The following is a 24,675-nucleotide window of genomic DNA, read 5'->3' on the forward strand; positions in this document are numbered from 1 at the left end:
GGCACCCCAGCCAGGGCCCCACCCCACCCAGCGTCCCTCCAGCACTTAGGTTCTCCTGAGGATCGAACAGAAAGTAAAAGAATATTTGGGTGGGGGAAGGGACTCTGTAAGACTTCATCTGAGAGGAATCGGGAGACACTAGAGTTTTCACAGAGAATTGACTTAAGCTGACTGATGTTTCAGTGGGATCCCTGTGTCTGCTAAAGTGTTTAGGGGACCAGGGCAGAAGTGGGGAAGTACCAGGAAATATTGCCATGATCCAGGTGAGTGGAGATGGTGGATTGGACCAAGGTCGTGGAAGCAAAGGTGAAGAGGAACATGGCCCTGTGACTGGCAGCTTGTACTTGCTGAATTAGCCCTCGGGGCTTGGTTTCCCAGGGGCCTCCTGCAGGGCCGTCTGCCTCCCAGGCCCAGTATGGCCTTCCATCCTCTTATCTCTTCTCCCAGACCCCCTCTTCCAGCTAATATCAGAAGGGCCAAGTAGCAGAGGCCAAAAGAAGTCATCTAAGATGCAGACTGTGCAGTATAGAGCTAAAGGAGACACATCACAGAGGAGGAGGAGGCCCGTCGGTTCATGGTCTCAGCTGTAAGCAACAGAAACTAATTCAGATTGATTTCGGCAGAAAAGGGGTTTATGACCATGATACTGAGCGGATCACCAAATCGCCCGTGTGCATGGAGAGTCAGGTTCTACGAAACACCGGATCAATGCCCACTACCGCATGGCACAACTCATCAGGTGTGGACATCCCTACCACCACCAGCGAGGCAAAGACTCTACAGCTTGCACCATCCACCCCTCCAGCACTGTACCCTGCATCCCACCCCGGGCCCGTGGCCACGACTGCCCTAGGAACCCAGTCCAAGGGGAGGCTCCCGGTCCCTACCTCTTTGAGTCCCTAGCTCCTGCTTCCAAGTCAATGCAAGTCACCTGACCATGCTGTAGCTGCAAGGGAACCTAGGGAAGGAAGCATTTGTCATTTTCAACAATGACATACAAGGGCCAGCGGATGCTAAGCAGCCTTAAAACAATATACACACAATTGTCCATAAGAAAAAGTGTATCGGATGGGGCCCAGCAAATGTCCTATGATTAGGAGATTACCAGACTGATTTCCTTCTGTGGCTCTAATGCACACTACCAGAAGGAAAATTCAAGAGAAAAATTACTCTCCTGAGGGAACCACCTTAAATGAAAACACTTGTTTAGATATTTGTTTTAATATTGTCAACAGCATATAAAAATTTTATAAAACAATATTTGTGATAGAATAAACACTCAAATCCTGACAATATCATTTGACATCCCCCTTGACCCAACTCTTACTAGAGCTGAGTAAACCCTTGAAATTCCCAGGTATTCCAGCAAATTACCTTTTTTTAAAAAAAATTTTTTTTAATGTTTATTTATTTTTGAGAGACAGAGTGTGAGTGGGGGTGGGGCTGAGAGAGACAGAGAGAGACAGAGAGAGAGAGAAAGACACAGAATCTGAAGAGGCTCCAGGCTCTGAGCTGTCAGCACAGATCCTGATGCGGGGCTTGATCTCACAAGCCGTGGTGAGATCATGACCTGAGCCAAAATTGGAAGCTCAACCAACTGAGCCACCCAGGCTCCCCACAAATTACTTTTTAATACCAGTTAGTTTGAGAGACATTTCTATTATTTGTACCTAAGAGAATCTGGAATAAACAAACAACTATATTTGAATTAAATTGGCACTTAACATTGGTTGGGTCTATTTGTTTGGACTACAGACATAAATGGACATAAGCACTTTTACATTCTATCAGAAGGAAATGGGGAATAAAAATGGAAATCATTATAGATTTATTTTTATAACTCTCCATCTGTGAGAGCTTTGATAAATTTTATTTTCTTTACAATTTTTTTCTTAGCTTTTAAGGTTTAGTTTTTCTTTTTTTATTTTGAGAGAGATCAAAGAGCAAGCAGGGGAGGGGCAGAGAAAAGGAGAGAGAGGGAATCCCAAGCAGGCCCTGTGCCACCAATATGGAGCCTGATGTGGGGCTTGAACTCACAAACCATGAGATCATGATATGAGCCAAAACCAAGAGCTGGTTAGTCTGACACTTAACTGACTGAGCCCTAAGGTTTAATTTTTCTTAATGTAAGTAGGACAAAAACATGTTTAACAAAGAGGTCTTACTGTATGTTGAAAAAATTTTACATTCGAGGCAAAGCAGGTTCTATTTGTTCCTGAAAAGAAAAAAACTTTGACATAGATTTTATGTCAATATGTGAAAGGATAGATTTCAAAACTTAACTATGTATAAAATATGAGGGGAAAGGAGTAAGGGAGATTAAAACTGTCATTAAGTAATAGTATAAAATTAAGTTTCCACTAAGCATCCAAGTTAGCACTGATGCCTTCTTATCTTCAATACACACACACAGTAAAATGGTTACTCTGCTCTAAGGGATCTAGGGCACCGGATTACACTTAAATAATGAACTAAAACATACGAATTTTGAAACACTTCCCTCTAATCATCAGAAAATGGACATGAACATTTACCTCTACTCCCGCCTGTAACTTAGATTAAAAGGTCAAACCACAAGGGTAAATAGAAGTGGCAAGGAGACAACCGCAATAACATTTTGGAAGCAAGAGGTAGGAGTAGTGACTTTTTAGCAAACATGAGGAAACCAAAGCCCAGGACAGCAGCAGCCGGCCCCTCTCAAGCTCGGAACTGGAGGCACCAGGGACCCTGGATGGGGTGGGGGTAGGGTGGAGGTGGTGGGAGAGAACAGGTGGGTAAAAAATCAGGGGAGTCCCTGGAAGTATGAATACGGAGTGGTTAGAAGCCTATATTCATTCCCCACTGGCAGAAGATTGGAGGTTTACTCTCTGGAGATGTTCATCAAACAAATGAAGCTCTGGACTTCAGGGCCCAAGGCTTTCCATGCAGTCAGCAAGCTGAGCTGAAAACAGCAACAAGTGAGCATCTGCATACCAGACAGTGAGACCCCCTGGCCCTCTTGTCCACTAGGCTCCCTGAATACTGGTGAGTAATTTAGGATGTAGTTTTCAGGCTACCTTTACTTTCTTCTTTCTGATTATATTTATATGTTTTGAATTCTTTTTTTTTTCAACGTTTTTTATTTATTTTTGGGACAGAGAGAGACAGAGCATGAACGGGGGAGGGGCAGAGAGAGAGGGAGACACAGAATCAGAAACAGGCTCCAGGCTCCGAGCCATCAGCCCAGAGCCTGACGCGGGGCTCGAACTCACGGACCGCGAGATCGTGACCTGGCTGAAGTCGGACGCTTAACCGACTGCGCCACCCAGGCGCCCCTATGTTTTGAATTCTTTACAATGACATGTATTATTTATATATATAAGCAAACATTCAGGAGGTAAATTATTTCCGACTTAGATATTACTAGGCACCAAATAATGTGCCAGTTTGCTTCAACAGTGAAAAGACATCTGAAACAGCAGCTAAATTGGGGTGGCCATCTGATTAATTTGATAATAGTCCACTATTATTCACCAAGATCGATCTGCCCTTTGCATAGACATAATTGAGCCATCCTTTAAAGATAAAGAAATTGGCATTAAGGTAGCACAAATAATAAATGTCTGACCAGAATTCAAACCCATCTGTCTGGCTCCAAAGTCTAAGCCCACGTCCCAGCACCTTAAAACCTCAGTGCCTCAGTAAATCACGTCAAAATGCCACCCACAAATCTGGACTTGCAGCCTCATTGCTAGAAATTAGTTATTCTCACTTTTTTGGTAAAGAGTATATTAAAAATTCAACCTCTTTCTCCAATGTTAAACAGATTGCCAGGTAGGTACCCAAAATAAGATCCAGTCCTTCTGCGATAATTGAATGGTTTCTGGTGGACATCCACAGGGTGACTGGCTTTCTCAATGGCGGTTTCATAACGTATCAATATCCTTAACCGCCGCTAGGGGGCGCGAGGCCCGGCCCCGCCGCCCTCCTGCCCGCCCGCCCGCCTCACGCCCAGATGAAGATGTCCTCTTGGCGGCAGCTTCAGCTCTCGGACTGGGAACTCAGGGCCGCGGAGTTTGGCGGAGTTGCAGAAGGCGTTGAAGCGCCAGCACTTTGCACAACGAAAAATTCATTGCAAGTTGCCCACTGAAGGTAAAAATACTCTGGGCCGAACTGCAAGCGGTGGTTGCAGAACGTGGAGAGTGTAAGCCAAGGGGAAAGACCCCTCTGGGAGTGGATGTGGACGCGATTAAGGCCTGGAATTCTGACACTGATACTTGACATTTCATGACTGGTTCCTGGCTGTTCCTCTGTTTATGACAGCAGGTCATCTAAAACAACCTCAGACAAAGAGGGACAATCCATTCCTTTGAAAAGGGATGAAGAGCCTTCCGAGGCCAGACTCTGCAGTGGCCAAGTGCAGGGCTTCCGGGACCGAGACAGTGCAAGGAAAATTACCAGGGATAAAGAGAGGCATTGCATAATGAAAAGGGGGTCAATTCACCACGAAGACATAACAACCTTTACTGTGGTTGAACCTAACAATAGAGCATCAAAAGAGCTAAGCCAAGTTTTGGTAGAGATGCAAGGAGAAATAAACCAATCCACTGTTAAAGTTGGAGACTCCATCACCCCTCTATCAGAAATGGACAGATCCAGCAGGCAGAAAAGCAGTAAGCCTACAGTTGAAGGAACTGAACAGCACCATCAATCAATGGGGTCTATTGACATTTATAGACTACTTCAACCAGGGCAAGAATAACATTTTTCTCAAGCTCATGTGGAACAGTCACCAAGATAGACCATATTCTTGGGCATAAAACACATGTTAACAAATTTGAAAGAATACAAATCAAACAAAGCATGCTCTCAGAACACAATGGAATTAAACTGGAAACTAATAACAGAAAGCTAGCTGGAAAATCCCTAAATAGTAGAAGGTTAAACAACACACGGGTCAAAGAAGTCTTAAAAGAAATTTAAAAAATTTTTTGAACTCAATGAAAATTAAAATACAACTTACTAACATCTGTGGGATGCAGCAAAAGCAGTGCTTAGAGGGACATTTATAGCACTGAATGCATATATTAGAAAGGAAGAAAGATCTAAAATCTATCATCTAAGTCCCACCTTAATAAACTAGAAAAGAAGTGCAAACTAAATCCAAAGTAAATGGAAGAAAATAAATTTTTAAAAATTGAAGCAGAAAAAAAAAATTGGAGCAGAAATCAATGAAATTGAAGACAGGAAATTAATAGAGAAAATCAAGAAAACCAAAAGCTGGTTCTTTGAAAAGATCAGTAAAATCAATAAACCTAGCCAAGCTACTGGCTCCTTTCCAAGAAAAAGAGAGAGAGGACACAGATTACTAATAGAAAGGAAAAAGAGGCCATTGCTACTGACCCCACAGACATTAAAAGGATAACAGAGGAATGTTATGAACAACTCTATGCCCACAAATTTTGTTGATCTTTTTAAAGGACCAAATTTTGGATTTGTTAATTTTCTCCATTTCTTTTTCTCCACCCCCCCCGCCCCATGGTTTTTCTATTCTCATTTTATTTATCTCCTCTCTTATCTTTATTATTTCCTTCCTTCTGTTATCTTTGGGCTTAATTTGCTCTTCTTTTTCTAATTGTTTAAGGTGTATAGTTAGGTGATTGATTTGAGTCTTTCTTCTTTGTTAATATATGTATTTACAGCTATCATTTTCTCCCTTAGCATTGTTGTGCTGTATCCCATAATTTTTGGTATATTGTATTTTCATTTGTCTCATGATATTTCCTAATTTCCCAGTGTGATTTCTTCCTCAACCTTTGAGAGTTTTCCACTTTCTTCTTCTGTTAGTGATTTTCAGTTTCATTTCCTTGTGATCAGAAAAGATACTCTGTATGATGTCAGTCTTTTAACATCTATTGGTATTTGATCTGTGAACTAACATATGATCTATTCTGAAGAACGTTCTATTTGTACTTAAGATGAATGTATATTCTGCTGTTGTTGGGTGAAGTGTTCTGTACATTTTAAGGAAAGAAATCAAAGAAGTTCTAAATAAGCAGAAAGATAGTCCATATTCATGGATAAGAAGACTTATATTGTTAAGATATCACTTCTTCTCAATTTCATCTACATATCCATCACAATCCCAATCAAAATCCTAGCAAGTTACTTTGTGAATAACAACAAACTGATTCTAAAGATTATACAAAAAGGTAAAAGATCCAGAATAACCAAAAAAATTTTTTTTAAATTTTTTTTAACATTTTATTTATTTTTGAGCAAGAGAGAGAGAGCTGAGAAGGAGCAGAAAGACACAGAATCTGAAGCAGGCTCCAGGCCCTGAGCTGTCAACACAGAGCCTGACATGGGGCTCAAACCCACGAACTCTGAGATCATGACCTGAGCTAAAGTCAGGCGCTTAACTGACTGAGCCACTAAGGTGTCCCCCAACAATATTAAAGAATAAAGTTGGAAGATTGACACTACTGATTTCAAGAGGTTACAAAGCTACATTAATCAAGACAGTGTGGTATTGGTGAAAGAATAGACAAATAGATTAATGCAGCAGAATACAGAGCCCAGAAACAGAGCCACATCAATATAGTCAACTTGTATTTGACAGAGGGGCAAAGGCAATACTATGGAGAAGGATAGTCTTTTCAACAAATGGTGCTGGAACAACTGAACATTCACATGCCAAAAAATCTGAATCTAGACACAAACCTTACACTTTTGACAAAATTTAGCTAAAAATGAACCATACTGGGTACCTGGCTGGCTCAGTCGAAAAAGCATGTGGCTCTTAATCTCAGAGTAATGAGTTTGAACCCAATGTTGGTGAGATTACTAAAAAATAAGTAAATTTAAAAATGAACCATACTTCATACTGTAAAATATAGAAATTTCTGGATGATAGTATAGAGAAAATTGAGGTGACCTTGGCTGGCAATAAGTTTTTTATATTTTATTTTATTTTATTTTATTTTATTTTATTTTATTTTATTTTTAATTTTTTTAATGTTTTATTTATTTTTGACAGACAGAGAGACAGAGCATGAGTGGGGGAGGGTCAGAGAGAGAGGGAGACACAGAATCTGAAGCAGGCTCCAGGCTCTGAGCTGTCAGCACAGAGCCCGATGCAGGGCTTGAACTCACAGACTCCCCAATAAGTTTTTTACATACAAAACCCAAAACAAGATTCATGAAAGAAAAAATTGATAAGTTGGACTGCATTAAAATTAAAACTGTCTGTTCTGTGAAAGACACCATTAAGAGAATGAAATGACGACCTATAGGCAGGGAGAAAATATCTGGTAATAATATCTGGCAAATATCTGGCCAAACACATATCTGGTAAAGGATTTATAACCAAAATGTACAAACTACTCTTGAAACTCAGTAATAGGAAAACAAGCAATCCTCGGGGCGCTTGGGTGGCTCAGTCGGTTGAGCGTCAGACTTCGGCTCAGGTCATGATCTCACAGTTCATGGGTTCTAGCCCTGCATCGGGCTCTGTGCTGACAGCTCAGAGCCTGGAGCCTGCTTCAGATTCTGTGTCTCCCTCTCTCTCTGCTCCTCCCTGGCTTGCACTCTGTCCCCTCTCTCAAAAATAAACATTAAAAATAGAAAAGAAAGTGGACAAACCATTTGAGCAGATACCTTACCAAAAAAAGGCAAATAGCAGATCAAAATATGCTCAACATCAAATGTCATCAGGAAACTGCAAACTAAAACAATGAGATACTGTATACATCTATTAGGATGGCTAAAATCCAAACACTGAGAACACCAAATGCTGGCCTGAAAATAGAGCCACAAGAGCTCTATTATTGCTGGTGGGAAGAGTGAAAGAGGATGGCCACTTTGGAAGCTAGATCAATAGTTGCTTACAAAGCTAAACATAGTTTTACTGTATGATTCTGCAGTCATGCTCTTTGGTAGTTCCCCAGATGAAAACTCATTCCACACAAAGAGCTGCACATGCATGTTTACAGCAGTCTTACTCATAATTTCCCAAAGTTAGAAGCAGCCAAGATGTCCTTTAACAGGTGAATGGATAAACTGTGGTACATCCAATAATGGAATATTATTCAGCAATAAAAAGAAATGAACCAAAAAGAAATTGAGCCAAAAAAAGACTTGGAAGAAACGTAAATGTATATTGTTAGGTGAAAGAAGCCATTCTGAAGACTACATACTGTATTATCCTAACTATGACACTCTGGAAAAGGCAAAACTTTAGAGATAGAAAATGATCAGTGGTTGACAGAGGTTCTGGGGAGGGATAGATGAATAGGTAGAACACGGGATTTTTAGGGTAGTGAAACTATTCTGTTTGGTTCTGTAATGATGGACACGTGTTTGTACAAAAACTCTTTGTACAAAGGATATCCAACACAAACGAGTGAGCCTTAATGTTAACTCTGGACTTTAATTAATAATAATGAATCAATACTGATTCATCACTTATAACAAATGTCCACACTAATGTGAGAAGTTAATAATAAACTAAATCATGTTGGGGGTGGAATGGGGAGAATGGAATATTCTGGAATCTGTACTTCCTGCCCAATTTTTCTATGAACCTAAAACTACTCTTCCCAAAATAAAATCTATTAATTTTTAAAAAGTAGGTTGATTTTTGACATAAAATGGGAAACCTCTAGAAAAGCTTTAGGCAGAAATACAGCACGGTCAGATGTAGGTTTTGGATAACGCTGTCTGGAGCAGTCTGGGAAGGGATGGGGGTGGAGTGCAGGGCAAGGGGAAAAGTGTACAAAGTCTGGCATCAGCGGTGCATGGTCCATACAGAAGACAGAGACAGTCTTGCCGAGAGTAATCAGGAAGGGAAAGAGGTTTGGGGTTTGAGAAATATTTACAAGATCAAATAGGAGAGATGTGGTTGGTTGTGTATGAATGGTAAGAGGGAAGGGTAAGAATGAAGCCTGGTTTTCTAGCTTGGGTGACCAGGTGAGTGAAATTTTTGCCGAAAGAGACATAAAGTTCCCCTAATCTCAGACTGCATCCTGTGCGCCTTCCTTTGTCATCACAGATTGAAATATGTCAATATTGTGTGCTTACTTGTTCAGTAGCAGCCTACCTCTTGGACTGAAAATGTAGGGGCAGAACCACGTGAGGTCTGCAGGCCCTGGCGTCACCAGCACTGGCTCTGGGGGTGGCACAGAGTCAGCACACAGTAAGTAGTAATTAAATAGTGGTAAATAGATAGATAGATAGATAGATAGGATCTATCTATCTATATAATGAGAATGGGAGCATACAGGAAAAAAGACACCAATTGAATGAGTTCCCTTCTGGATACTGCCAGTCTGAAAAGATCCTGGTGTGGATAATCAGAGGCAGCAGGAAATGAGTTTGAATCTTGGGGTCAGAATAGGTTTGGATATAAAGATGTGAGTTTCTAGCAAGTAATAAAGTATGAAAGTGAGAAGAGCCTCAGGGACCAACCCTCATGACTGTTACACATTTAAAGGGATTTACTTCCTCCTCCTTCCTAGTCAATTACCTTTGTCTTCTAGACATACACTGTCACTGCCCCCTGGGCTGCTCACAGAGCTGGCATATGACACAGCTCAGGGACACATTTCAAGGTTGTGCCCCAGGTAGGGCCCACCTGTGCCTTAATGACCTTCCCAAGGCACTATTATATGCCTATAATGTCTTCCCCCCTATTTTGCCTGAGGGTTCTCTAAACAGCCCCTGAATTCTGTGAAATGCCCTCCATGAAATCCTCCCTTTCTGGGCCGAAGAATAATTGTCCTGAATATCGTGGCCATCAAATAGCAAAATGTCATTCTGCTCAATCAAATGTAGAAATCTTATTCCTTCCCAGTTCTTTTCCCAACTAGATACTGTTGTTAGTCATCTATCCTTAAGACCAACTTAGGCCTATGTTGATATAAACACCTGTTGCCTATTACTCTTTGGTTTATTTTTTCTATTCTGTTGATTGTGTGTTCAGTCACAGCAGGGTTCTGTGTGCTTTGATCTGGTGGTACCCTGAGGAAATCTCAGGCTATGCCAAGTGGGGTGGGGGGATTTCCTAGACTTTCTAGCTCATTCTTTTGAAAACATTTACTCTATAGTCAGGTAATACATTCAATTATGCATTTTGGCTCAGATAATGTTCATCAAGGAAGGATCCAGGCTCCTCCTGCCTGTCTTCCTTAGTTATCTTGTCTTTGTCTTCATACTTGTCATCTCACGGACAGTGATAATTGTTTCACCTACAAGTTCTGTATCCCCAAGAAGATGGGGGCAGGAACAAGGAGGAATAAGGGAGAAAAGAAATTTCTTGTATTGTGTCTTTGTCGTTTTATTCTGGAAGGGAAGCCCTCCTCATTGGTTTTTACCTACATCTCACTGACCATCTGCAGCTACAAGAGGACAGCAAACAAGCCTGTAGCTTTTAAAGCTTCTATGATAGAGCTCAGAGATGGGAGAAATGAAAGCCAAGACTTGCCAATCAAGTATTTCAGACTTAGGAATAAATGTAAGTTACATTATTATATCTACATATTTCTTAAAATCCTGTGAGCATACCTTAAACTAATTTACTCATACGGATGTCAATTTCTATTTGTGTAATTTTGGGGGTGGTCATATTTCAAAAATTTCCACTCTATTATTGTATTCCTATCCTTTTTTATTTTCAGTCTTGGTGTCGGCTCATATGGTCTATTTTATTAAAATGAACTCAGAAAGGATAGAACATATTTCTAGATGCTAGCTCAGGTAATTGGGGGAATAGAATATATTTTTAGCCACATGTTATTTTTTAAATTGGTTCCTGGAATTTTCCCCAGTGGTGGCAAGAATATCTTTGGTTGGCAAGCAACGGTACCATGGATAATTTTACCTATCTTCCCACATGTTTGCCCTGGTTGGTACATTACATAAATTGGAGCTGGTACAGATGTAAAGTCAGAGAATGGGCTTTATATGTGTGGAGCCTTTGCACAGAGAAGTGCTTTGTCTCCATCTGGCGGACAAACCCATCTTTGCAACGTCAGCCATGGTTCTCAAGCCTGCTGCACTTCAGGATCACCAGTGGGGCTTATAAACAATCAGGATACCAGGCTCCTCCCCAGACCAATTCAGTCCGGCCTGGGAAAGGACCAGGCTTCAGAATTTTTTTTTTTTTAAATTTTAGAGAGAGAGAGCTAACTAGTGTGAGTGGGGGAGAAGGGCAGAAGGAGAAGGAGAAAGAGAGAAAGAAAGAAAATCTCAAGCAGGCTCCATGCTCAGCGCAGAGCCTGTCATGGGGCTTGAGCCCATGACCCTGGGATCATGACCTGAGCTGAAATCAAGAGTCGGACCCAGGTGCCCCTTCAGTATTTCTTAAAGATATGTAGGTGGGGTGTCTGGTTGGCTCAGTTGGTAGAGCATGTGACTCTTGATCTTGGGGTCATGAGTTCAAGCCCCATGTTGAGTATAAATATTACCTAAAAGTAAAATCTAAAAAAAAAAAAAAAAAAAAAGATATGTAGGTACTTTTTTAATGTGCAACTAAAGTTAAGAACCACGGAGGAAGAGAAGCTGTAAATTGTGTAAATTGGTAAATACTGGACATTCCTCCTATAAAATTTCCATAAAGGAAAAAGAGTAATCTATTCAGGTAATCTATTCTGTACTCTTCCAGAGACCTTTTCCCACCTTCCAGAGGGGAAAGTGGCAAGTGTTGCCAAGAATATAAGAAGTCTAAATTACTTCCTGTGTTACTCTGTGTAAGAGGCTGAATGTGCTGAGAAAAGACACATGTGCACACACACAAAATCAGATTGGTCCCTGGTAGTTTCAATCTGATTTTGATGTTAGGTATTTGCTGAAAACTTTATTACATATTTTCTCATTTAATTCTCTCAAGAACTTGTTAAAATGAGTATTTTTTTTCTTGGGCACCTGGGTGGCTCAGTTGGTTGAGGTCCGACTCTTGATTTCAACTCAGGTCATGATCCCAGGGTTGTGGGATCAAGCCCCCATGTCAGGCTCCAAACTCAGTGTGGAGATTCTCTCTTCTCTCTCCCTTTGCCCCTCTCCCCCATTCACACTTGCTGGTTTTCTCTCCCTCTCTCTCTAAAATAAAATAAAATAAAAATTTAAATGAGCATTTTTTTCTTCCCGTGAGTGATAATACTCCCCTAAGAACACAGAGTCCTAGAATATCGTAGTTGCCCTCTCAGACCCTGCTTTTCCTTTCATCTTTTTTTTTTTTTTAATGTTTACTTATTTTTGAGACAGAGAGAGAGAGATTGGGATGAGGGAGGGGCAGAGAGAGAAGGAGAGAAAGAGAGAATCCCAAGAAGGCTCCATCCGCACTGTTAGTGTGGAGCCCGACTTGGGGCTTGAACTCACAAACCACAAGATCATGACCCAAGCTGAAATCAAGCCACCCAGGTGCCCCTCCTTTCATCTTTTTGCTTAAATCTTACATTACCAGAATCATCTTCGTTTTCAGCTTGCTATCTTTTTAAAAATCTTCTCAAACTAATTCCCATGGATAGCAGCTCAGCCTTCATCATGCTACATGCATTACTGATAAAAAATTCAGTTATTAAAAAGATCAAGTTCTGGGACATCTGGCTGACTGATTTGGAAGAGCATGCGACTCTTGATCTCAGGGTTGTGAGTTCAAGCCCTACATTGGCTGTAGAGATTACTAAAAATAAATAAATAAACCTAAAAACAAAAAAAGATCAAGTTTGCTGCTGGCAGTGGTTGACTGGTGGTTCTGACTCTGACTGAAAACAATTAGAAATAGAAATACTATGAAAAAAGTGAAAGGGAAGCCAGAAGTAAGAAATAATACTTGCAAGGCATCTAACAGACAAAAGAGCTCATAACCAGAATATATACAACTCCTATAACTCACTAAGAAAAAGACTGACAACGTGATAATAAATTGGCAAGAGACTTCACAAAAGGGATTCTTGAAATAGTCAGTAAACATATGAAGAGATTCAACCTCATTAATATTCAAAGAAATAAAAACTCAAGCCGCAGTGGGCACACCTTCCACACCCAACACAATGGCCCAAATTGGAAAGACTGACGATACCAAGCGATGGCAAAGAGCTGCAACTCTCACACCTGGCTGGTAAGAGTGTAAATTGGTGCAACCACTTTGGAAAATGGTTTGGCAGCGTCTCTTAAAGTCGAATATGCGTACACAACGTAGCAATTTCACTCCTAGAGACACCCACAGAAATGCACCCCCGTGGACCCAAAGACATGTTGAAGAGTGTTTATAGCAGGGGCTCCTGGGTGGCTCAGTCTGTTAAGTGTCCGACTCGTGATTTCAGCTCCGATCGTGATCTCACAGGATGAGCCCTGGTCAGCCTCCACGATGGGCATGGACCTGCTTAGGATTCTCTTTCTCCCCGTCTCTCTCTGCCTCTCCCCTGCTGGCTTGCTCGCATGTGCATGCACTTTCGCTCTCTCTCTCAAAAAAAAATGTTTATAGCACTGTTATTTATAAGTAACCCTAAACTTGAAACCTAAATGTCCTTCAATAGAATGGGTAAGTAAATTATGATATAGTCATACGATGGAATACTATATAACAATAAAAGTGGAAAAACTATGGCTACACACAATAGATGTGTAAATATGACCAATGCAATGTTGTACAAAATCAGACGCGTATTTAAAATTTTTTTTGTTTATATTAAGCCCAAATCAGGCAAAACTAATCTAGGCCATAAGAAGACAAAAATGGTTGCTACTCTAGGTAATAGAGAGAGAGAGAGTGACTGCAAAGGGGAAAGAAAGGATGATATATTTCTTGCCCTGCGTTGTCATTACCTAGGTGTGTTCACTTTGTGATAATTCATTGAGCTATATACCATTTTTACGCAATTCAGTAAAAAAGCTAAAAAAAACCAAAATAGGATATTAAAAAAATAGTTTTATGAAAATTAAATCTTCCTTGTGTTTTTCGCCTCAGTGGGAGAGTTTTCATAGATGACACAAACCTAGTAGTTCTCCTCCAACTTCATTGTACAGATGACTCACCTGGGTTTCTTGTTCGTTTTAAAAAATTTTTTTTAATGTTTTTATTTATTTTCAAGAGAGAGAGTCACAGAATGCAAGCAGGGGAGGGGCAGAGAGTGAGGGAGACACAGAATCCGAAACAGGCTTCAGGCTCTGAGCTGTCAGCACAGAGCCCGACGCGGGGCCCGAACCCACAAATGATGAGATCATGACTTGAGCTGAAAGTCGGACGCTCAGCAGACTGAGCCACCCAGGCACCCCATCCCCTGGGCTTCTTTTTAAAATGCAGACTAATAACTATTAATTATTGTTAATAAAAGTATTCTTGGGTAGGGCCCAAGATCCTTACATTTTTAGCAAGTTCCCAGGTGATGCCCATACTTTGAGTAGCAAGGACCTAGGGCAGTGCTTTCCCAAAACATTTTCCACAGATAGTGATGTTTTGAATTAACAGATGTTGTTAGCACTGCTAACATTTAATCGAAATTTCCTTTTAAAATATTATACTTTTAGGTCATTCCTCTCACTTTGTCATAATTTGCCTTTAAAAATAAGTGTGCCACACCTGAGATAGTAAACTCAATAAACAATAAAGCTCAATAAACATACCTGTGTGCCAGACGCTGTGGTGCTACCTCATTTAATCCAGAAGAATACGCCAGGAAGTGGCAGGAAAGACCACCTGATGATGAACACACACATTTGGCACCTCGTGTATACACGACACTTAGCAACTGGCATCTTTATGATGGCTGGTCTATCGCAGGGGCTGGCTAACTTTTTCTGTAAAAAGCCACGTGGTATCTAGGCTTTGCAGACCATAGGGTTTCTGTCACAACTGCTAGGCTCTGACATCATAACCTGAAAGTCATCATAAGTAAATGGGCATAATGTAATGTAAATAAATATCAGTGTAAATCATGGGCATGACTGTGGTTCACAAAACTTCATTGACAAAACAGGTGACAGGCCAGTTTCCAACCTCTGGTCTACTGAATCTTCCTCAATCAATGGTATGTATGTCTTGAAACTCCCACATATTTTATCTTAGACTAGATTTTAAAATCTCTATTTCCTATTAAAATTTCAAAGATGAGTTGTAACTTTTTAAAACAAATAATCCATGTGCATATGGTATCTCAAGAATGATTTTTAGTGTTGTGAATGGTCACTCATAGTCAAATACGTTTAAGAATGATCATCCAAGGACAAAGAGAGTCCTCAAATGATATGGGGAGTCATAATACCAGGGAATTAAGTCTGAGTATAAAATTGCATTCTTGAGCCACACACTTCCTAGGCCACTAGCCAAACTGCCCTACGTTTTCGCAGGACTGGCAACCATCAATCGTTATACTACTAAGTTGGTGTATAAACTGCATAGAAATAATGTATCTGAATTTAGATTCCCATGATTGGCTGAAGATCGAAGTCCATACCATGAGGCTGTCAAAGATAAATGAAGCCGGGCTTTAAAGTGATGAAAACAGATTTTGTTCACTACTGAGAGCCAGGGAAAGAGCTGATGATGGCAGAAATGACGATGTAGGTCCAGGAACTACCAGCTATGGTTTTCATGCGGGAACCACAATGCCAGATCCCCACAGCTCATCTTTTCATCTTGGTTTTGCCACAGAAGAAGCAAATGTACTTGGTGTGCTGGCTTTTTTTCCATCTTCTTCACCATTTTCCTGAGGGAGGCACCCTAACAGGTCCTGTATTTACGGACAGTTCTGACCTTCTTGGTGGGTTTAGCCATGTTGCTGCAAACAAGGTCTGAGCCCAGAAAGTTCGATTTTAACAGCCTTGGGGCACCTGGGTGGCTCCGTTGTTTGAGCGTCTGACTTCAGCTCAGGTCATGATCTCATGGTTCATGAGATCAAGCCGCATATCGGGTTCACTGCTGTCAGTGTGGAGTTCGCTCCGGATTCTCTGTCCATCTCCCTCTCTGCCCTCCTCTGCTCCTGCTCTTTCTCAAAAATAAATAAATAACCGTTAAAATAAAATAAATAAATAAATAAATAAACATTAAAAATAAATAAATAGTATTTGTTAAGTACTTGCTAAATGACTTCTAGCACATACAGATATAGCCTTCTATGATAAAAAATAAAATTTTAAACTTGTAAAAGAGACTGAAAGTGATTATTCTAAGTATTGAAACATATCATTCCCTTTACAAAAAAGACTTCACAGCAGGATTTCTTTGGCTAATAATCTCCTATAGGGTATTTAGAATAATTGTAACACACTTGCCTTACAAACCATTTTGAGTACTACCTACAGAATTTCAAGTTGTCCCTAAAATATCTTCCTATCAGCCATTTCATCAAGTGGAACTATTAACACTTGGTTTCTAATGTTAACTTTAATAAAATATTTCCATTATCAACTCTAACTCACCATACCTTACATTTGTCAAAAGCTGCTCCAAAATATTCTCCAAAATATGACCTTTTGCTACAAGAACAAGTGCATCTACTCCATAGCAGGAAAATAAATATTTTGTTGTTTTTTAAAAATACGCAGTAGAGGGGCATCTGGGTGACTCAGTCGGTTGAGCATCTGACTCTTGATTTTGGCTTAGGTCGTGATTCCAGGGTCGTGGGATTGAGCCCACAGCAGGCTCTGCACTGAGTATGGAGCCTGCTTAAGATTCTCCCTCTGCTCTTCTCCCCCACTTGTGCTCTCTCTAAACACACACACACACACACACACACCCCAAAAGCAAACAACGAAACAAACACACTAGAAGCCCTCACTTGGTATTGTCAGTATTTCTCATTTTAGTTCTTCTAGTCTGCATGGAATTGTCTCATTTTGGTTGTTTCAAAAATACGTCTTCCCGCTTTTTATAGAAACATTGTTTTTATAGAACATTTCCATTTCTCTTAAAAGTTTTATGTCCTTTGATCTTACCTCCTAATTACAGCCTTCAGGCACTCACTGATCTTCTCTCTGTAGTTTTGCTTCGCCTATCAGTATTAATTTGCATTTCCCTGAGGACTAATGGTGTTGGGTGTCTTTCCATGTACAAATTGACCATTGACTACATCTCCTTTAGTGAAGAATCTATTTGACTCTTTTACCAGAACTTTATCTTCTGATTTTAACAGTTTCTTATGTAGTCTTTTTTTTTTAAGATTCTATTTTTAGGTAATCAGTACACCCCGTATGGGTCTTGAACTCACAACCTGGATATCAAGAGTCATAGGCTCCACTGACTGAGCCAGCCAGGCGCTCTTCTTATGTGTTCTTATATATAAGTACTTTGTCTGACTTCAAGTGTTGCAAATACTTCCTCCCAGTCAGTCGCTTTTTATTTTCTTTATGTGTATCTTTTAAACAGAAGACGTTTTCAAACTTGAAAAGCTTCGATTTGTCCATTTTTTGTTTGATGGCTAGTGCCTTTTGCACTCTAAGAAAGTTTTGTCTACCAAACTTCAAAAATATTTTCTTCTATGTTGCCCCATAGAAGTTTTATATTTTTAGCTTTTGTTTAAATCTTTTTTGAGTTAATTTTGTATATACTGTTGGGTAAGATTTGAGGTTCAATTTTTTCCCCCATAAAGATATCTGATTGTTCAACCATTGTTGAAAAGACAGTTTTTCTCCCATTGAATTTCCATGGCATTTTTGTCAAATCATTTGAAATCAACCTGGGGATCTACTTGTACACTCTCTATTCTCTTCCATTGATATATAGGTCTATCCTTAGCCAAATACCACACTATCTTGATTACTATAGTTTTATGTAATATTTGCTATCAGAGAGAAAAACTTTGTTCTTCTTTTCCAGAATTATTTTAGCTATTCAAGATTCTTTGCTATGTCCATGTAAACTTCAAAATCAATTCATAAATATCTGCCCAAAAAGCCTGCTGGGATTTTGGTAAGCATTGCTTAGAATCAATGGGGGAGAACAGATACCTTAAAAATACTGTCTTAGAGGGGTATCTGGGTGGCTCAGTCGGTTAAGTGTCTGACTTCAGCTAAGGTCATGGTCTTGTGGTCTGTTGACTTTGAGCCCTGCGTTGGCCTCTGTGCTGACAGCTCGGAGCCTGGAGCCTGAGGATTTTGTTTTGTATTCTGTGTCTCCCTCTCTCTCTGCCCTCCCCTGCTCACACACACTGTCTCAAAAATACACAAAACAAAGCAGTCTTACTGGGGGCACCTGGGTGACTCAGTTAAGTGTCCGACTCTTAGTTTCAGCTCAGGTCATGATCTTGGGTTAGTGAGTTTGAGCCCAGTATTAGGCTCCACAGGACAGTGTGGACCATGCTTGGGATTCTTTCTTTACCTTTCCCTCTGCTTCTCCCCGGCTGTGCTATCTCAAAATGAGAGAGAGCCCATCCAGGGGCTCCTGGATGGCTCAGTCGATTAAGTGTTTGATTCTTGATTTTGGTTCATGGTATTGAGCCCCATGTTGGGCTCTGAGCTGACAGCATGGGGCCTACTTGGGATTCTCTCTTTCCCTCTTTCAAAATAAACAAACTTAAAAATATATATACTGTCTTCCAATCCTTGGATGTGACACATATATTCTTTAAGTCTTTTAAACATTTCTTGCTGTAATGTTTTGAAGTTTTCAGTGTACAGGTTTTCATATTTAAAAAAATTTACCCCTGGGCATCTGGGTGGTTCAGTTGGTTAAGTGTCCAACTTCGGCTCAGGTCACCAGTTTGCGAGTTCAAGCCCTGAATCAGGCTCTGTGCTGACAGCTCAGAGCCTGGAGCCTGCTTCCTATTCTGTGTCTCCCTTTTTCTTTCTCTGCCCCTCACCCACTCATGCTCTGTCTCTAAGAAGTAATAAACGTTAAACAATTAAAAAAAAAACTTTCTTAAAAATAAATGAATAAATTTACTCCTAATGATTTTTTTGAAAAAAATTTTTTTACGTTTATTTGAGAGAGAGTGAGCACACAAGAAGCTGGGGAGGGGCAGAGAGGAGAGAGAATCCTAAGCATGGTCCACTGTGCCACCAACGCAGAGCCCAATGTGGGGCTTGAACTCATAAACTATGAGATGATGAACTGCGCTGAGATCAAGAGTCAGACACTTAACCGACTGAACCACCCCGGTGCCCTGATACGCAATTGATTTAATGTTGATTTATCTCCTGCAACCTTTTAAATTAGTAGTAGTAGTAGCTTTTTTTTTTTTTTTTTTTTTTGGCCCTTAGGAATTTTAAAAGCATACATCCTCATCTTGGTGCAGGTCTTGGGGTGGGGTGGGGGAGTGTTCAATATTACATCCTTAAATATGATGTTACCAGTAGGTATTCTATAAGTTTCCTTTATTACATTGAAAAAGTTCCCTTCTATTCATTTGCTGAGAGCTTTTATGATGAACCTTGCAAAATGCTTTTACTGAACTTTTTAAATGTTTTTTCCTTCAATTTTGTTACTATGGTAAACAATACTAATTGATTTTCAAATATTATACTTACCTTGCATTCCTGAGAAAACCTCACTTTGTCATCAAATAAGGTTTGTATATTTGAAAATCAACTGTATAAAAATTCCTTTTTATACATTGCTGGATTCAAATTGTTAATATTTTGTTAATAGGGTTTCTTCCTGTTTTCTAAAATGTTACGTAAGATGGTATAATTTTATACTTAAATGTTTGATAGAATTCACTAATGAAGACATCTGAGCCTAGAATTTTCTGTGTGGGAAGAACAGTAATTCAATTTCTTAAACAGATACGGGGATAGTCAAACTTTCTATTTCTTTTCATGTCTGTTTTGGTAATTTGTGTCTTTCAAGAAATTTATCTATCTCATTTGTCAAGTTTACCAGCATACTGTATGTAAACAAATACAAAGGGGACAAAGGCCGGGGCTTCCTTTGGGTCAGGCCAAATTCCTTACTACACACGGACTTTGTTATATACTTGGCGACAAACCGAGGGGTAAGGAGCCGTGATGTCTGCAACCTACTTAAAAGAGGGAGGGAGCAATACATAGCAGGCATAAAACTGGTGAATATGGGGTAACGATACATGAGAATTTATTGTATTATTTTCACAACTTTTTCTATAGATAAAAAATTTTTGAAAAAGGTTAATATTCATATTCTATAACCCAGCAATTTAAAGAAATAACCAGGAAATCACACACATATTCAGTACAAGGATCATGGATCAAAGTTTGAAAACACCTTCAACATCCTACAAAGAGGATTTAATAAACTACAGTACAGGACACCAAACACTCAACAAAAAAAACCAAGATCACATTTTTGCCTCAGGAGTATCTATGTGGAACAATTTCATTATAGACTATTGAAGGAAAAAGTTGTGACACTGAATATATGACCCCCTCCTCTACGCACAGAAAAAAGACTGCAAAAAATGATCTAAATGTGGTGGGGCCACAGGTGAACTTGACTACTACTCTTCACACCCCTTTTCTGAATTTCTTGAAGAATTCCAGATACTCTCATCACTCCAGGGACACCAGGAGAGCCTGAAATGATTTCAGGGTTTAGCAGGCCAGGGGGCATGGGTCTGGATCAACCCTGATAGGCAGACCCTGCAGGCAGTAGTTAATATTGGCCACAAGGTGGCCCAGCAGAGTGGAAACCATGGTGGACTGGACTGGGGCCTCAACTGTGAGGTCTGGTCTCAGTCTCTCCAAAACAGGCAAAGGTTGGGATAGTAAGTAAGAAGGTGCATGTGAAAATGGTGAAGTTTCATATAAATGCAAAAGCCAATGCCCTTAAAAAAAAAAAAAAAAAGCAAATGCCTTTGTACTCTGTCCCACAGTATGTTAATGGACTTGGTAGCTGTTATTATAGGAAATGGAACAATGAGGTCTAGAGTTTAAAGATCAGAGTGGAGATTTGAATCTGTGTTTCCTGAATGGTCCTGGGCCAACTGTTTGGCCTTTCTGAGTCTACTATACCCATCTCTGAAAACCTGGGATGACGAAGATACTTTTAATCACTGTCCTTCTGTGTCAAAAGATTATTGTGGAAGATGTCTGTCAGGATGGTCTGAAATCTGTAAAGTGCTTTATAAGGTTAATGTTCATTTAGGGCATGAGTGGTCCAAAATGCTGTAATATCTCTGAAGAGCTGGACGCGGGTGGGAACAGAAATAATTCAGGACTACCAACAGGCACTGCCACAAGAAACCTTGGGGTGTATGATGTTCAGGTTGACAAGGACAATTAAGTTCATTTGGTAGACAGCACAGAATAACGGGGGTCCAGGAGCAGACCGGTCTGAAGCCCTGCCAGGGAAGGATTAGGAGGGCAGGAACCACCCTTACAATGGGGATGAGAGTGAGAATCCTTGGTTTTCACCATAAATCTAAACATTCCGCGAAGCTATGTTAGAGTATATGGTGAGGAGCTCAGATGACTCCCCTGTGCACTGTGAGCGAGGGGAAAACTGCCCCATGCCATAAAAGCGGGTGCTGCTCTGGGCCTCTCATTAGGGCCGCTGCGTCATCCCCAAGCACAATGCTGCCTGTGTGGGCTGCGCCAAGGTCCTAGGCTGCAAACTGAGGAAAGAGCACATTTCCTCTTGAAATGCCTATCTGGGCCAGCTGGCAACCACATTAGTAGAAAGATTATCTTAACAGGGTGTCAGGGGCCAGGGGTTGGACAAGATAACTGGCTAGCCTGCTGCTGGAGATGGGGCAAGAAGACGAAACACTAGCTGTAGAGGAAATATTTTGTTTTTCTACCCTTTTTACTCTTTTCCCTGTAAAGCAAAGGACAAATCTTTCTGGGTTTGGGGTCAGTGACAATATGCACAGCAATGAACTCAGCCTCTTACACCAAGATTCCTTTGACAAAAGCGATCCACTCTTATGAGTGTGAAATTGACCCATTTATTTGACTAAATCACTGCCACCCAGATGCACTCAAAAGATTTTTTTTCAAAAAACCAATTCATTGCTTTCTGCCTTAGGAATAACGAAAGCAAGAAATGTTGTCAAATCAGGATGCTGAGAGGTAGGCTAGACACTAAAATTGTAAAAATAACACAAATGCAAACTCCAGAGGTTCAATTCAGGCAATTTATTGTAAACAGGATTACCCTAGCACTCCACCATACTGGCTGTGTCACATGCTCTCTCTTCCACATCAACTAGTTGAAAAGAAGACTTTTTTTTTTTTTTTTTAAAGTCACAAGTAACTAATAACTCAGTTTGTTTTCCACAAATCTCATTTGCTAAGCACTGAGAAAAATGCAGTATCCGGGGTAGTCTGTTACTGCTCATGGATTGCAGCCTGGACCCATTTCATGAATCCATTAGTATGCCTGAGTGATCCAACAGTAGCTCTAGATCCAATTTGGACGCCAGACAATGCTGGAACACACTGAACCCCAATCATAGGTTCCTGGAAGACTACATGAGATTCTGTTCAGATTTCTTCATGTGACTTTCTCATAAAAATGACAGTTACATTTCACCCATTTTTTTAAAAAGAGCTAAAAATTACTCAATAGCACATAATTTCCCACAGAGAAGGTAGGTGGCTTATTTACTCTTACAGTGGTGGATTTAAACACTCAGGGCTAATTGTAGGTCCCTCTTGTTTATTTTTGCAGTTTGATGAAAAGCTGCATAGTCTACAAATGCATAAAACCAGAAGGAAGCGATGACTCACGCACCTTCTGATGGACAAAGACAGGCTTCATCACAAGGAAGCTCCTGAAGGTAGGGATAAAAAGACAGTTACAGCACCACATTTATCTGACAGTAGAAATGGAGCCCTGCTTTTGAAAGCAGCCTCCACAGTTGTGATTATATCATTCTTGCCCCAAATGTAGATTATTTGGAAAATGGCAAAAGTGAAAACTTAAGATGTTGTAAGACATGACTCTACAGAAAAAAGTCCTGGCAAATCAACTCCTAGCGAGGTAAAATGTCATTTGAAAATGCCATTCTTTACTTTGCCTGAGTTAGTGAACAGGGCCACTTACTGGTACCAGTGCCTGTATGTGGAAGTATATTCACAATTTCTCTTGAAGCAACTTTTAACAACAGTAAATATTTCAAAACAGCTGTTAAATCTACAGTAACAATTTCATCTAAAATAGTATCTCATGAAAAAAATATTTTTTAAAAGTCCACTCCAGTCGTTATCTGTGTTTGTTATGTTTATATTTATATATTCAAAAAATAACTTAACACTTAAGGCAATATTAGACTGGTAGCAAAAAGGGATTTGAGAGTCTTCTGGAGATCACACTATTTAAGAATCAAGGCTTTATTTTTAATACCTTCAAAAAGGTGGCTTGGTACTTGTCTTTTAAATTCATAATGGGGCAAATATTTTGGTTCATATACTGATTGCAATATCATGGTAGTAAAACGTTACAAGTGTTTAGAGTAGCTGATGTTGGAAAAGCATGTCACACACTCAGTGGGATCTGAAGTTGACCCTATGTATTAAATAAATACAACAAATGTTGAGGGGAAAAGGTAGAACTGAGGGAACACTGCAAACCGACTATGAACAAGAATGTCAATATAATTCAATCAGAAAGAAACAAATCACAGTAATCCTGAGAAATTCCGTTTGGGACAAAACTGATGTAGGGTAAGTCTATTTCTAGCATTGTAAATAAGTAGGGCGTTCTAGGGTTTTCCAGCATTTTACTAGTTTGAATAAAAAACATGTTCAAATTTTATAAAAAGATTAAAACCATGCCTTATATAATCAGCAATTTCACTAATAAAAGAAAATCATTTTGCTTTTTTCATTATCTGCCAAATGTTAATGTTCTCCATTGATTTACATGAAACCACCAAGTAGAAAGCAAATTTGAGAATCAGTTTTTAAAAAGGTATTACCTTTCTAAAGGTTTTAAAGCCTTTTCTGTCAACCTAGGAGGCTTTTAGAAAAACAAAACCAAAAACTAACATATTTTCTTCTGACAAGTGACTATTTTACAGAATATGGAAGGAAGATTCTATAGGAATATCATTCATCATTTTAAGTACTGTTATATAAGGGAAATTTCTCTCAGTAATGAAAAGAAAAATTTTAAAATATTTAAGAGGCATGTATTTAAAAAATATTCTACATCTATAAGATTCTGTAATTTAATTACTTTGGATTTTTAATATTCTACATAATGACATTTGACAACATCTTTTTTTTCTGTTTGTCTGTCTGATAGTGAACCAGAAACTATGAAAGTGGCCGAGGTTCTTTCCCTGGCCCCAGGAAGACCCAGGGATGCATCCACTTGCACTCTCCCACCCTTGGGGAATCTTCAGAGTTTTGCAGCCATGAAGTTAATATGTGGTTTCACAAGGGGAAACAGTGGCAAACCACGCTTGAACTCGGTCATGTTCTGAATCACTTCAGGCTGCAAAGAAGAAAAACGTTTCTCTCAGTGTTTATGGCCTAAAAAAGCAGACGGAATAAGACATCAACTTTTTTTTTTTTTTTACATACACACTCGTTTCTACCCCACATATTATGATCTGATCTTCCTGGATCATCAGGGCCAGAGGGTCTATGCAAACCTATGGGGAGTGTCCCCAGTGGGACCCAGGACCAGAAAGAAGACCCCTGGCTCTTCTCTGGGCACACCAAGGGCTGGGACGCCAGAGCTGGCACATACCAAGACCTCAGCAGAACGGCAGAGGCTGACGTGCCCACTCAGCAAGGGCCTGGTCACACTGCCAGTAAATGCCAACCTCTCCAGAG

At 40.0% G+C, this 24,675-nt stretch overlaps 1 protein-coding gene across 7 annotated transcripts in view; it reads right to left on the reverse strand.

The window, feature by feature from the left end:
- Positions 1–22,011: 22,011 nt before the first annotated feature.
- IDE (insulin degrading enzyme) overlaps positions 22,012–24,675 on the reverse strand; it is a 155,368-nt gene continuing 152,704 nt past the window's right edge. For all 7 annotated transcript variants that reach the window (XM_058697171.1, XM_058697168.1, XM_058697167.1 and 4 more), the window contains one exon: positions 22,012–24,331. In XM_058697171.1, coding sequence (XP_058553154.1) covers positions 24,236–24,331 — 96 coding nt within the window. In that variant the 3' untranslated portion in view covers positions 22,012–24,235. The remainder of the gene's footprint in view (positions 24,332–24,675) is intronic.

This window comes from Neofelis nebulosa, chromosome 13 (assembly GCF_028018385.1).
Source record: "Neofelis nebulosa isolate mNeoNeb1 chromosome 13, mNeoNeb1.pri, whole genome shotgun sequence".
NCBI classification, from domain to species: domain Eukaryota; kingdom Metazoa; phylum Chordata; class Mammalia; order Carnivora; family Felidae; genus Neofelis; species Neofelis nebulosa.